General features: G+C 39.9%; 1 protein-coding gene across 1 annotated transcript in view; it reads left to right on the top strand.

The window, feature by feature from the left end:
• FBXO36 (F-box protein 36) overlaps positions 1-14,729 on the top strand; it is a 93,017-nt gene that overhangs the window by 64,870 nt on the left and 13,418 nt on the right. Inside the window, exon 3 of the mRNA XM_043909784.1 lies at positions 12,740-12,912. Within this exon, the coding sequence (XP_043765719.1) occupies positions 12,740-12,912 (173 nt within the window). The remainder of the gene's footprint in view (positions 1-12,739; positions 12,913-14,729) is intronic.

Below are 14,729 nucleotides of genomic sequence, written 5' to 3'. Positions count from 1 at the left end.
GATCTAATCCATCAACAAAACCAGAATCCGAACTGTGTTCCTCTGTGTGGATACCCCCTCCCTGGGGTCTCTCTGTGTGTCCAAATTTCCTCTTCTTATAAGAATCCTAGTCAGATCAAATTAGAGCCCGCCCATGTGACCTACTGGGCTTCCCAGTGGCGCAGTTGATAAAGAATCCGCCTGCCAATACAGGAGATGTGGTTTCAATCCCCGGGTCTGGAAGATCCCCTGGAGTAGGACATGGCAACCCACTCCAGTAGTCTTGCCTGGAAAATTCCATGGAATTTTCCTGATGGGCTATAATCCATGGTGTTGCAAAGAGGCGGACATGACTGAGCACACACACACACACCTGTTTAAAGGTCCATCTCCCACTGCAGTCATACTCTGAGGCACTGGGGTTTAGGATTTAAATACATGGATCTGGGGGAGTTTAGGAGGGCACAATTCAGCCCATAACAAGAGTGTACTTTGCATGAAGAGAATGTCCTGTAATCTTTATTACAGATTGTATCATTATTAAGTTAATAATTAATGGTTATATTGGTCTCCTATTGCTGGTGTGACAAGTTACCACAAATTTAGTGGCTTAAATGATAAAAATGTATTTTCTTAGGTTTCTAGACTGCTGAAGTGTCACTGGGCTAAAATCAATGTGTTCATAGGACTGTTTTCTCGGGAGGTTCTGAGGGAGAATTCATTTCCTTGCCTTTTCCAGGTTTTAGAGCTGCCCATTCCTTAGCTCAAGGTCTCTTCCTTCATTTCAAAGTCAGCAATGGCCAGTCCAATCTTTATTAACCCAACACTGCTTCCGGGTTCACATCTGCTTCTCTGACCCTGCAATTCCTGCCTCTCTTTTTTCCTTCTAAGAACCCCTGTGATTACCCTGGGCCCTCCCAGTTCATCCAGGGTTATCTCCCTTTGTTGTTCAGGTGCTAAGTCATGTCTGACTCTTTGCAACCCCATGGACTACAGCACACCAGGCTTCCCCTTCCTTCACTCTCTCCCGGAGTTTGCTCAAACTCATGTCCATTGAGTTGGTGATGCCACCCAATCATCTCATCCTCTGTTGTCCCCTTCTCCTCTTGCCCTCAATCTTTCCCAGCATCAGGGTCTTTTGCAATGAGTCGGCTCTTCACATCAGGTGGGCAAAGTATTGGAGCTTCAACTTCAGCATCAGTCCTTCCAATGAATATTCAGGACTGATTTCCTTTAGGATTGACTGGTTTGATCTCCTTGCAGCCCAAGGGACTCTCAAGAGTCTTCTCCAACACCACAGTCCAAAATCATCAATTCTTTGGCATTCAGCCTTCTTTATGGTCCAACACTCACATCCATACATGACTACTGGAAAAACCATAGCTTTGACCATATGGACCCTTGCCGGCAAACGGATGTCTCTGTTTCTTAATACACTATCTAGGTTTGTCATAGCTTTTCTTTCAAGAAGCAAGCATTTTTAATTTCATGGCTGTCTTCCTTTATCAAGATCTTAATCACGTCTCTAAAATTCCTTTTGCCATGTAAAGCCACAGGTTCTGGAGATTAGGATATAGGACATCCGAAGGAGGGGAAGTGTGGTAACATTATTCTGCCCGCGTGCATGCTAAGTCACTCGTCGTGTCTGACTCTTTCAACCCTATGGACTGTAGCTCTCCAGGCTCTTCTGTCCTTGGGATTCTCCAGGCAAGAATACTGGAATGGGTTGCCATGCCCTCCTCCAGGGGATCTTCCTGACCCAGGGATTGAACCCTGGTCTCTTATGTCTCCTGCATTGGCAGATGGGTTCTTTACTGCTAGCGCCACCTGGGAAGCCCGTTATTCTGCCTACCACAATGATATGTGTCACAGGAACCTAAATTGTAAAATCAAAATCGTTGCTGATTTTTTTCACCAGATTTGTATTTTTTTAGATGTAATATCTTTTTATTATGCACATATGCTAGGTGCTGTTGCCTTTATTATTATCATTATTTTAAAATTTTAATGTTTAATTAAATTAAATTTTATTTTCTGGCCATACTGGGTCCTTGTTGTGTTCAGGCTCAGAAGTTGCCACACACAGGCCTAGCTACCCAGTGGTATGTAGGTTCTTAGTTCCTCTTCCAGGGATTGAAATCATGTCCCCTGCATTGGAAGGCAGATTCTTTACCACTGGAACACCAGGGAAGTCCCCAGATTTGTATATGTAAAAGACAAAAGTTATATATTTTTTATTTTAAAAGTCACCTGTACACTACAAAGTATAGAGAACTGTTAGCATGGCAATTAAGAGTGTTGCTTAACACGGACTACCTCTGTTCAAATTCTGGTTCCAGATTCACTAGATATATATAACCCTCGGCAAATCTCTTTATATCTGTTTCCAGAAATATAATAGCATCTACCTCATAGGGTCCTTATGAAGTTTAGTTGAGTGAAGTGCTTAGAATTTGCCTAGCATATGAGAAGAACTCAGTAAATTCTAGCTATTACAGGTTTCTAAAATTGTAAATGTGAAAATTCTTCTCTTCCTCCAAGTTCCATTTCCCAGGGATGACTACTATAATAGCTTTATTTACATTTGAATTCTTTCTGCTTTGGATTTTGTGTGTGTTTGTTTACAAAAATATAATTGGTACTTCATAAATTTGTTTTTGCACTTAATATATTGTGAACATTTTTCTGTTAGCATATATGAAAATGTACCTTAGTCTTTTTTAAGACTGTATGGTGTTCCAGTGTACAAATACACAATCTCCAATTAGTGGGCATTTTCAAAAGCCTTTAGGTACATTCTGGGACATATGTATCTTTGCTCAGTTGTGTGAGACTGTCATTAACCCAGATTCTTAGTCATGGAATTACTCAGTTCAAAGATATTTACATTGATAGGTATGGAATATTTTATTTGAGGGGTGAACTCTTGAAAACCTTGTGTGAATCAAAGTTAACTTGACAAAGATGGTATTTCTGTTAACCAGCTTGAGGAGCACTGTCAAGGAGGTATTACAACTCATTTGACCCCTATAATTATGCCAACTTTATAATTATGCTATTTTTGAAAGAATTTTAAGTTGAATAATTTACATTATTTCAAAATTCATTCATGAAATGAGACAACATTAATATTTTGATATCACCATATTTCCATTTTCGGTAATTAACGCCTTACATAAGATGGCAGTCTCAGCTATACTCACAAATTGCTTTCCCAAAAAGTGTGTATTAAATATTAAAGTGCTGAATATTAATATGTCCATCCAACAGAATATAGGAGTTTTCTTATACCTTTGCCATCACTAATTAAATATTGTTACTCTTTTTAATCTGTTCCAGTCTGATGGTAAAAATAGTATGTTTAATTAGCATTTTCCTGATAACTAGTAAAAATCCCATCATATTTAATTGCCATTTACATTCTTTCTGTAATTTGCCTGTTTGTACTGTTTGCCCATTTGTCTATGAAGTTGGATTTTTTCCCCACCTCTGAGGACTCTAAAAATCTGAGGAAATAGCTATAGATTTTTTTTTTCTTGCTAAGCTAAATAGATAGGAACAACCAGAAAATTAGCTATCAGAAATACTTTTTAAAATTTAGTTTAGGGCAAAGGTATGCCCACAGAACCTCAGTTGAAACTGCTGATTCACGCATGGGTTGAGGTTGAATCCAACCTAAAAATAAGTTGTTTTCCAACTTATCTCCAGTTTTAAGTTGGTTGCTTAGATCTTCAGTGAATTGTAAGTTGTGGTTAGGTATTTAGGCCAATCCACAGAAATCCCTGTGATAAAGTCAGATGACCTCAAGAACCATATTTTCTGGATTTTTTTAATTTCTGCTATTGCATGTGAAAGGAAATGTGGGAAACAGGGTTTAGATGTCAAAGTGTTGAAATTCTTTAGACATTTAGATGATTTATGGGGAGAGTGGGACAATGATTGAAATGGGGACTATAAAGGAAAATGATAACACTAATAAAAACTAATATCCTAAAATATTGGCCTGAATTCTCGATCCTAGGAATATTGGTTTACCTGGAATCTGAAGGTGGAAAAGAACATAGTCTTTACCTTCTTCTCAAAGCTGGGCCCGCCCCATTCCATGGGTCCCTAATCCCTTTTCTCTCGGTCCTTTCTTGAGGCCCACGTCCCCACCGCTGACCTGGGACTTCATTCTCTCGTGCCGATCTACCATCTCTTAGTCCACTCTTCTCTCTGTTTTCCCTAAGCAGCTGCTGCTTGTCTTCAGTCTGAATCTCTAGATTTCTGCAGAACTGGGATCAGGTTCTTTGGGTGAAGAGGGAGGCAGAGGAACAAGAGATAGAAGCGTGGGAGCCTGGCTCTGGGCTACAGAGCAGGGAAGACAGATCTAAGTAAAGCTCTCATATTTTACAACTTTTTATTACCTAACTTTTGAGATATTTAAAAAAACACAAATAAAATGTATGTAGGGGAACAAAAGATAAATCAGTTTTAAAAGGTATAGGATAAAAATAAGTTCTCTTCTGGCCCCAAGTTCCCAGTTCCCATGACAACCATCGCTAACAGTTTCATATATACCCTTCAAGAAATGGTCTATGCATATATACAAAATATGTTAACACAAAAAGAAGGATCTTGTACATTATGTTCTATGCCTTTCCCTTTAAAAGTTTTAAAATTCAGAAATATCTTAAAGCTACAGAAAAGAACAGAAGATAATATTATAGATACCCAACACCACTAACAAAAGATTTTAAAATTTGTCACATTTACCTCTTTTTATTCAAATTATCAAATATGTTGGTTTAAGAGCCAACTCACTGAAAAAGACCCTGCTGCTAGGAAAGATTGAGGGCAGAAGGAGAAAAGGGCGACAGAGGATAAGTTGGTTGGATGGCATCACCAACTCAATGGACATGAGTTTGAGCAAACTCTGGGAGATAGTGAGGACAGGGAAGCCTGGTGTGCTGCAGTTCATGGGATCACAAAGAGTTGGACACGACTTATCGAGTGAACAACGACAAAGTTACTCATACATCCTCTTCTTTCCAGTGTCTATAGCATCTGTCGTGCTGTTCTCTTTTTCATTTCTTGATAATAGTAACTTGTACTTTCTGTCTTTTTTCTTGATCAACTTTGTCAGCAGTTTATTCATTTTATTCATTTTTTCAAATACCTAACTTTTATCTCTGTTGATTTTCTCTATTGTTACTTACTTTTTTTATTGATTTCTGTCCTTTCTTTTATTATTTCCTTCCTCCTACCTTTCTTAGGTCTGATTTGTTATTCTCTTCCTAGCTGCTTGAGAGGAAAGCTTCAATTATTGCTTTCAGTCATTTCTCCTCTAAATTTTCCTTAAGTGTTGCTGTAGCTGTATTAGGAAAGTTTTGATATGTTGCATCTTTATTCTCATTCATTGTAAAATATTTTCTAAGTTTAATTTTGATTTCTTCTTTGATCCATAGATTATTTAAAAACATCTTATTTGAGTTCCAGATAGTTAGGAATTTTTTTTATTACATTTTTTTCTTGATTTCTAGCTTAATTGCATGTGATCCAAAAATCTACTCTGAATGGCTTTAATTTTTTTGAATTGTTTTAATTTTGTGTTACCCTTTCTTAGGTCCCTAAGAATCTTCTCTTCACTGTCCCAGTTTTAATACAAATGCTGTTGAAGTGAGACCCATATTTACTTAATGACTTTCAAAAACATTTAAAATTTTACACGTTTGGTCAAATTTCTGCTCCTCACCTATTTTTGCTCTATACCCTTCTACTAACTGTTCTGAAATTGGTATCATTTCCAAGCAAATTTTATTACAAATAGTCACAAATACGTAGATAATAATACTACCTTTGTAAGTTTAAATTTTTACATAAGTGGTATACTATATTTTCAGCTTTGTTTTATCATTGAACACTTTTTTAGATTTATCCATGTTGACAAATATATATATACATATCTCAAGTTCATTAATTTCAATGGCTTATGTTATTTTATATTGTAAACCACAGTTCACTCAATCATCTCCCCTACTGAGGATAGTTAGGTGGTTTCCACTTTTTTGGAACAATAAATCTTCATTTATCCTGGTGCAATGTGTAAACATTTCTCTAAATCAAGCATGTTGTGGTGTGTTTGTTGAGTTGTAAAATATGTGCCTCTTCAACTTTATTAGGTATTGATAGTCTGCTCTCCAAATAAGTTAAATCAGATTATATTTCCATTGGCATTTTATGAGAGAGATGCTATTTCCCCACATTCTCACAAACATTTAGTGTAATCAGAGATACATGTTAATTTTGCCAAGCTTGGTGTGCAAATTCCCTGATAGTTATGATGTTGAATACCCCTTATATTTATTGACCAATTTCCTTCTGAGAGCTGCTAATTCATCTCCTTTGTCTATTCTTCTGTCTGGTTGTTTACCTTCTTTGTATTCATTATAGAAACTTTTCCATGTATATTTTGAATACCAATTCTTTGGTTTGGCTATATGTGCTACAGATATTTCTCCAACTCTTTTTGGTTTATCTTTTCACCTTGTTTATGAGTTTTACCCATAAAGAAGTTTATGGTTTTAATGGAGTTCAAATTTGTCAGTCTTTTAATATATGACTTGTACTTTTGTATAATAAATCTTTTCCTACCTTGATTTCGTAAGGATATACTCCTATGTTTAATTCTAAATATTTTGTGACTTGTTTCTCATATTTAGTCTTTAAGTTATCTCAAGTTTGCTTTTGGTTATGATATGAAATATTATTATTTTTCTGTATGGCCTGTCAATATGGCCAGCACCATTTATAGGATAGCTTATTATCCCACATTGTTTTGTAATCCCATCCTTACCTGTTGCAAGTTCCAATGTACATCTGCCATTTCCAGGGATATTTAATTCTGTTGGTCGATTATTCGTCTTACGCCAACTACACTGCTCTAATTGCAATTTTTATAGTAAGTTCTCTTACCTGTGGAGATGAATTCATCTGCCTCCTCCTCCTTCTGTTCTTTTTTGAAAAAATTAATTAATGTATTTATTTTTAATTTTTTGGTTGTACTGAGTCTTTATCATTGCAAGTGGACTTTCTCTAGTTGTGGCAAGCGGAGGCTTCTCTTCATTGCCATTCATGGGCTTTTCATTGTCATGGCTTCTCTTGTCGTGGAGCACAGGCTCTAGGTGCATGGTCTTCAGTAGTTGGAGCATGTCGGCTCAGTAGTTGTGGCTCGAGGGCTCTAAAGCACGGGCTCAGAAGTTGTGGCACAGGCTCAGTTGCCCTGAGGCGTATGGAATCTTCCCGGACCAGGAATGAAACCAGTGTCCCCCGCATTGGCAGGCAGACTCCCATCCACTGAGCCTCCAGAGATGTCCTAGTCTTTTAAAAAGTTATTTATTTATTTTTGGCTGTGCCGGGTCTTCGTCATTGTGCAGGCTTTCTCTAGCTGCAGTGAGGAGGGGCTGCTCTCTCGTTATGGTGCACGGGCTTCTCTGGCGGCTTCTCTCATGGAACACGGGCTCTAGGGCATCTGGTCTTCAGTAGTTGCAGTGCACGGGCTTCTCACTGTGGCGGCTTCTCTCGTGGAACATGGGCTCTAGGGTGTGTAGTCTTCAGCAGTTGCAGTGCACGGGCTTCTCACTGTGGCGGCTTCTCTCATGGAACATGGGCTCTAGGGCGTGTGGTCTTCAGTAGTTGCAGTGCATGGGCTCAGTAGTAGTAGGTCCAGGACTCTAGAGCAAAAGCTCAGTAGTTGTGGCGCATGGGCTTCCTGGGTCTTCCTGGACCAGGGATCAAACTGATGTCTCCTGCATTGGTAGGCAGATCTTTTACCACTGAGCCACCAGGGAAGCCCGTCATTCTATTCTTTACGTGGGCTGTTCTTGACTTTTTATTCTGCCTCTGAGCTTTAAGCCCAGCTGGTAAATCTATGCAGAGCTCCCTGCTGAAATTCTAATTGGATTTGGAGTAACTTTCTAGGTTTTTGACAGAACTGTGATCCTTTGGTCTTCCCAACATGAGCATGGTATTTCTCTCCATTTATTTATATTTAATATTTTCTACATTATGGTCTTACATATCTTTTGCTCAAACTCTTCCCAATCACCTTACAATTTTTTATAGTGAAGAATAGAATCTTTAAAAGAAGTTTAAGAAATTCTGTTTTGAGTTTTGACTATAGAAAACATGCATGTGCTTTCAAAGTCAAAATTGTAGAACAATGTACATTCAGAAGTTCGCAAAACTTTCTGCTACTACATAGCAAGGATTCCCTTTCCTCCAGATTTTTCCTCCCTTTTCTCCAGTTTTTTTTTTTTTTTTACATAATATTTTCCTCACTTTTCTTTAAACCTACCCTGTAAAGCCTCGTCAGAGTCTGTCAGGCTTCTATTTACTTAGTATAATATTTGGGCTTCCCTGGTGGCTCAGACAGTAAAAAATCCGCCTGCTATGTGGGAGACCTAGGTTTGATCCCTCAGTTGGGAAGATCCCCTGGAGGAGGGCATGGTAACCCATTCCAGTATTCTTGCCTGGAGAATCCCCATGGACAGGGGAGCCTGGCAGGCTAGAGCCCATGGGGTTGCAAAGAGTCGGACACGACTGAGTAACTGAGCACAGTATAATATTTATTGAAGGCTTTTCAGACTTTAACTAACACTCTCCTCAGTTCAGTTCAGTTCAGTTCAGTTCAGTCCATCACCAACTCCTGGAGTTTACCCAAATTCACATCCATTGAGTCGGGGATGCCATCCAACTATCTCATCGTCTTTCATCCCCTTCTGCTCCTGCCCTCAATGTTTCCCAGCTTCAGGGTCTTTTCAAATGAGTCAGCTCTTAGCATCAGGTGGCCAAAGCATTGGACTTTCAGCTTCAACCTGAGTCCTTCCAGTGAATACTCACACTGATCTCCTTTAGGATGGACTGGTTGGATTTCCTTGCAGTCCAAGGGACTCTCAAAAGTCTTCTCCAACACCACAGTTCAAAAGCATCAATTTTTTGGTGCTCAGCCTTCTTTATAGTCCAACTCTCACATCCATACATGACTACTGGAAAAACCATAACTTTGACTAGTCAGACCTTTGTTGGCAAAGTAATGTCTTTGCTTTTTAAAATACTGTCTAGGTTGGTCAAAGCTTTTCTTCCAAGGAGCAACCCAACTTTTAATTGCATGGCTGCAGTCACCATCTGCAGTGATTTTGGAGCCCCCCAAAATTAAGTCAGCCACTGTTTTCACTGTTTCCCCATCTATTTGCCATGAAGTGATGGGACCGGATGCCATGATCTTAGTTTTCTGAATGTTGAGCTTTGAGCCATTCTTTTCACTCTCCTCTTTTTCTTTCATCAAGAGGATGTTTAGTTCTTCTTCACTTTCTGCCATAAGGGTGGTGTCATCTGTATATCTGAGGTTATTGATATTTCTCCCGGCAATCTTGATTCAGCTTGTGCTTCATCCAGCCCAGCATTTCTCATGATGTACTCTGCATTTAAGTTAAATAAGCAAGGTGACATTATACAGCCTTGATGTACTCCTTTTCCTATTTGGAACCAGTCTGTTGTTCCATGTCCAGCTCTAACTGTTGCTTCCTGACCTGCATACAGGTTTCTCAAGAGGCAGGTCAAGTGGTCTGGTATTCCCATCTCTTTCAGAATTTTCCAGTTTATTGTGATCCACACAGTCAAAGGCTTTGGCATAGTCAATAAAGCAGAAGTAGATGTTTTTCTGAAACTCTCTTGCTTTTTTGATGATCCAGCAGATGTTGGCAGTTTGATCTCTGGTTCCTCTGCCTTTTTTTAAACCAACTTGAACATCTGGAAGCTCACGGTTCATGTATTGCTGAAGCCTGGCTTGGAGAATTTTAACCATTACTTTACTAGTGTGTGAGATGAGTGCAATTGTGCAGTAGTTTGAGCATTCTTTGGCATTGCCTTTCTTAGGGACTGGAATGAAAACTGACCTTTTCCAGTCCTGTGGCCACTGCTGAGTTTTCCAAATTTACTGGCATATTGAGTGCAGCACTTTCACAGCATACTTTCCTCAAGCTCATTCAAAGTTTTGCTACTTTTCAGTTTCAGAGCCATTCCCACATTCTAGGTTTCCACAACAGTTGCAGGCACCTAAATCTTTATTGTCTATGGTTGTGTAATAAATTACCCCCAAACCCAACGGCTTAAAACAATGTGTGTGTGTGTGCATGCGCGTGTGTGCTCAGTTGTGTCAACTCTTTATGACCCCATGAATGGTAGCCCACCAGGCTCCTCCATCCATGGGATTTCTAGACAAGAATACAGGAGTGGGTTGCCATTTCCTTCTCCAGGGGATCTTCCTCACCCAGGGATCAAATCCTCTCCTTTTGTGTCTCCTGCATTGGCAACTGGATTCTTTACCACTGCACCACCTGGGAAGCCCTAAAAAATAATAAACATTTATTAACTCAGAGAGTAGGGTCAGGAATTTGGGAGCAGCATAACTCAGCCATTCTGCTCCAGGATCTTGCATGATGTTGTCTGAACCGCAGTCATCAGAAGGCTTGGATGGCCCTGGAGGATCCAGTTCTGCCATGACTTGCATGGGGACACACGCACGGCTCTTTCAGTTTCCTTCCCCACAGACCTCTCCACGGTGCTGTGGAGTAGTGTCAGGTCATGGCCCTTGACTTCTCCGAGAGTGAGTGATCCGGGACAGCAAGACAGAAGCCCCAATGTCTTTGGTGACCCAGCCTTGGGATATTTTTGCAATTCCTCTCGGTTACCTAGGCCAGCCCTCATTCACCATGGGCTGGGAACACACAGAGGCGTGAATCCAGGAGGAGAGACGCAGGGTCTCTCTGGAAGGCTGGCTGTCACACAATCCAACATGAAGGCACGGACTTTACTCTTCAAAATGGGGTTTGTTCTAACCTCGTTTTCCTTATTTTAAAAGAAGTTAAGGTTGGTGACCTATTGGCTATTAAAAAAAAAAGAAAAAAACAGAAACATACAAAAAATTTTTTTCTAAGTATGCCTATACCTGTATAATTTGAAACTACCCCATTATATACTTAGGGGCTATATGTCCTTTTACAACTTTATCTTAACTTTTATAACTTTATATCTTATAACTTTTATAACTTTAACTTAAAAGACCTTATTGGTAGAGACTATCTTTTTAAAAAAGTGCTTATTTATTATTTTGACTGTGTTGGGTCTTAGTGGAGGCGCACAGGATCTTCGTTGCACTGTGCATTCTTCTCTCTAGTTGAGGCTTGTGGGCCTAGTTGCCCCACAGCACATGGGTGGGATCTTAGTTCCCTGACCAGGTATTGAACCCACAGACCCTGCATTGGAGGGAGGATTCCTAACCACTGGACAACCAGGGAAGTCCTGGTAGAGACTTTCTAAAGTACATCTGGACACGTACTTTGAGCATGCTTTCCTGGCATTTTAAAAATTTTCGAATATCTCCAGTTATTTTAAGGAAATTTATTACACTAAAACACTAAAGGTTTTGTTTTTCCAATAAGTAAGCACCTCTTTTTCCTTATTCTGCTGGTGGGCCAGGGGTTCTTCACAAATAGTACCCTGTGAGGATGAGTTTTTGAGGGGTTATTTTCCTCCCAAGAAAAACTTTGAACTTTAGAAGGACTTTGAATTAGAAGCACTAGTAGTTTAGAAGCAACTAAAACCCTTAATGCCTCTAGAAAGCTGGACTGACCAGTTTTGGAGAGAAACCTTATATGGCTGGCTCTTCCAGGTTAGCACAATCAGAGCTTTTACATAAACATAGCCCTTACCTTACATCCATTTTGAAATTGGAGAGCCAGCAACCTCTAGGATCACTGGTCTGCCTGCTTATGCAAGGAGCCCGGTATTTTTGACAGCTTCATCCCACTTGCCCTGGAAGGAATGTTCCATGTTGGGAAGGAAGTGTCCCCAAATCTTGGACACTTAGTCCCCTGTAGAGAAACCATTCTGTCTGTTCTGAGAGAAGTTCTCTAGAAAGGCCAGACAGAGTGGTGCTTTTGGAGGCAGAAGTGAGAAATGAGCTTCAAGAATCAAAGTCCCCAGCGCTCGAACCGCTGTGATCCACATGCATAAAATCCTGTGTTGTAACCCCATTTTTCTTTCTCACAAAAGGGTGGTAGCCTTCTTCCCTACTTTCTTCCTCCCATCCATTCATTCTAGATTATGAAAAAAATTACATTGGTAAAACGGAGTTTATGATAAAAAAAAGATTGCAAAATACAGATAAGCAAAAGGAAGGAAAAAAAAAATCACCCCCTGGATTTAACCACTCATAATTCACAATTTCATGGGAATGAAAGAAGAAGAAGGAAGTTTGGTAGAGAAACAATGTATAACAAGAACGGAACAAAAATCGATCAAAATTAAGGACTATTAAAGTGTTTCACACCAATTTAGGGGCAGAGGGGTAGAAAAAAATGACATGGACCAGCATTCTACCTAGTCTTGGCGACTGGGAGGATGAAGATGGGAATGACATGAAGACTAGTTAAGTCAGTTGTTTGGACTGGAATTTGGTTCAGTTCATCACTGTGCTCAACACTGAGTATACCTAAAAGATTTTGATCTCAGGTCAGAGGCAGCTGTTGGAAGCAAATGCCTCGTAAATACATACCACTGGTCCCAGAGACAGCTTGATGAAAGTAGGAATGACTCAGCAAATCTAACGTCACTCTCAGGGGAAAAATGCCCCAAAGCTTGTGTTACTGATAACGATCATAGTTTTTATGTGACTGCACATGATAACCATGTTGTTTTGTTGGCTTTTTTTGAATTGCAGTTCAAATTGCCTTAATATTTGGTTCAAGAATATTAGACTATGTCTTCAATTTATGTGAAGGTAAATTTGACTTCCTTGAACGGCTCTCAGACAGTTTGCTGCTGAATATCATTTCTTATCTGGATCTTGAAGACATTGCCAGGCTTTCTCAAACATCACGCAGATTTGCAAAGGTAACAAATTATTTTGTGTCTCTGCAGAATTGTCCTTGTGCTTCCTCAAAATTGTCTAATTCTGTTTCAGGTTTTCTTATTGTTAAATATAGAAGTGGTTTGTTATTTACATTTATTTCAGCAAGCATTTAGCATTTGTTGAATTCTCTTTTTATGACAGATCCTGTTCTAGGCACAGAAGCAGCAGAGTTGAAAGGACATTATTCTTGCACTTGAGAAACTCACAGTCTAATAGAGAGCCATACAAGTACAAATCATTACAATGCAGTGTTGGCAATTCAACAAAGTGAAATGTGAAAAGGCCCGAAGAGTACAAAGTGATTTCCTCTGCCTGGTTTCACAGAAATGGGTTACTTTATCTGGGTTTTGAGGGGAAAATAGGAGTTTGTCATGTGGTCTGGCCAGCTAGAGACATTCCAGGTCAGAGGGGCATTTCAAGTCCAGGCAGGAACTAGGCAGAGGCATGGTGGCATAAGAGAAGAAGGGAAGTAGTCATTACTCCCCATCCACTTCCATTTCTTCCAGTAAGAGCCCTTTTCAGAATTACCTGTCCTCCCACTATGGGTGATTCTCAGGCACTGTTCATTGTAGTGCCCTGTTTTTTGCCTCATGCCCCAAGCTCGTCAAAGCTCTCTTAGTAACTCTGGATTCTCAGCAGAAGGACACAGGAATGGAAAAACACAGTGGTGACTGCAACAAACATTAGGACCTTGATGCAACTATTATTAGTTCCTCTCCCTAGATCCTGGTTCCTGCCCTTTCAGCCATTCATTCTAGACTGCTGCTGTGTACTAAACACACACATACTATCCTTCCATTATGGGGCTTCCCTGGTGGCTCAGTGGTAAAGAATCTGCCTGCAATGCAGGAGCCGCAGGATATGTAGGTCCAGGTCCTGGGTTGGGAAGATCCCCTGGAGGAAGGCATGGAAACCCACCTCCAGTATTCTTGCCTGGAGAATCCCATGGACAGAGGAGCCTGGCAGACAACAGTACATGGGGCCACAAAGAGTCAGACATGACTGAAACAGTTTAGTATGCTTTGGGGCTTAAGTTGGACTTCTCCCATAGCTCAGTTTGTAAAGAATCCGCCTGCAATGCAGCAGACTCCGGTTCGATTCTTGGGTCAGGAAGATCCTCTGGAGAAGGGACAGGCTACCCACTCCAATACTCTTGGGCTTCCCTTGTGACTCAGCTCGTAAAGAATCTGTCCGCAATGTGGGAGACCTGAGTCCGATCCCTGGGTTGGAAAGATCCCTTGGAGAAGGGAAAGCCTACCCACTCCAGTATTCTGGCCTGGAGAATTCCATGGACTATAAAGTCCATGAGGTCGCAAAGAGTCGGACACAACTGAGCGACTTTCATCATCGTCATCATCAGCTTAAGTTAATCAGAGTTGGAGTCTGTTGTTTGCAACTGAAGAACCCTAATTCAGTATTTAGCTGTAATGTACCAAGGCAATGTCCATTCACAAGAGAGTGTGCAATATCTCCCAAGGTGATTCAAATCATAATCTTATTATCTAAAAAGTCAACATTTTTTCCATAGTTATACAATAAAATTTCTTCATTTTTATATATTAATTTTTAAGTTATACAGTATGTATTACTTATATATCCCTTTTTAGTACAAAAACATATATACGTGATTCCCCCCCCCACCGTAAAATGGAGCACCAGAAACAAGTATTATGAATAATCATCATACTGTATATTTTTTTCCACTTAAAAAAAGGTATTAAAGTTAAGAGTTTTGTACTTGTTGCTGCTAGGAAGCTGATTATTCATATTTTAAAGGAAGGAGGATTCTTGTTTGTTT

Source organism: Cervus elaphus, chromosome 8, assembly GCF_910594005.1.
Source record: "Cervus elaphus chromosome 8, mCerEla1.1, whole genome shotgun sequence".
NCBI lineage: Eukaryota > Metazoa > Chordata > Mammalia > Artiodactyla > Cervidae > Cervus > Cervus elaphus.
Note: the sequence above shows the minus strand (reverse complement) of the source record. Positions and strands in the feature narration are given on the sequence as shown.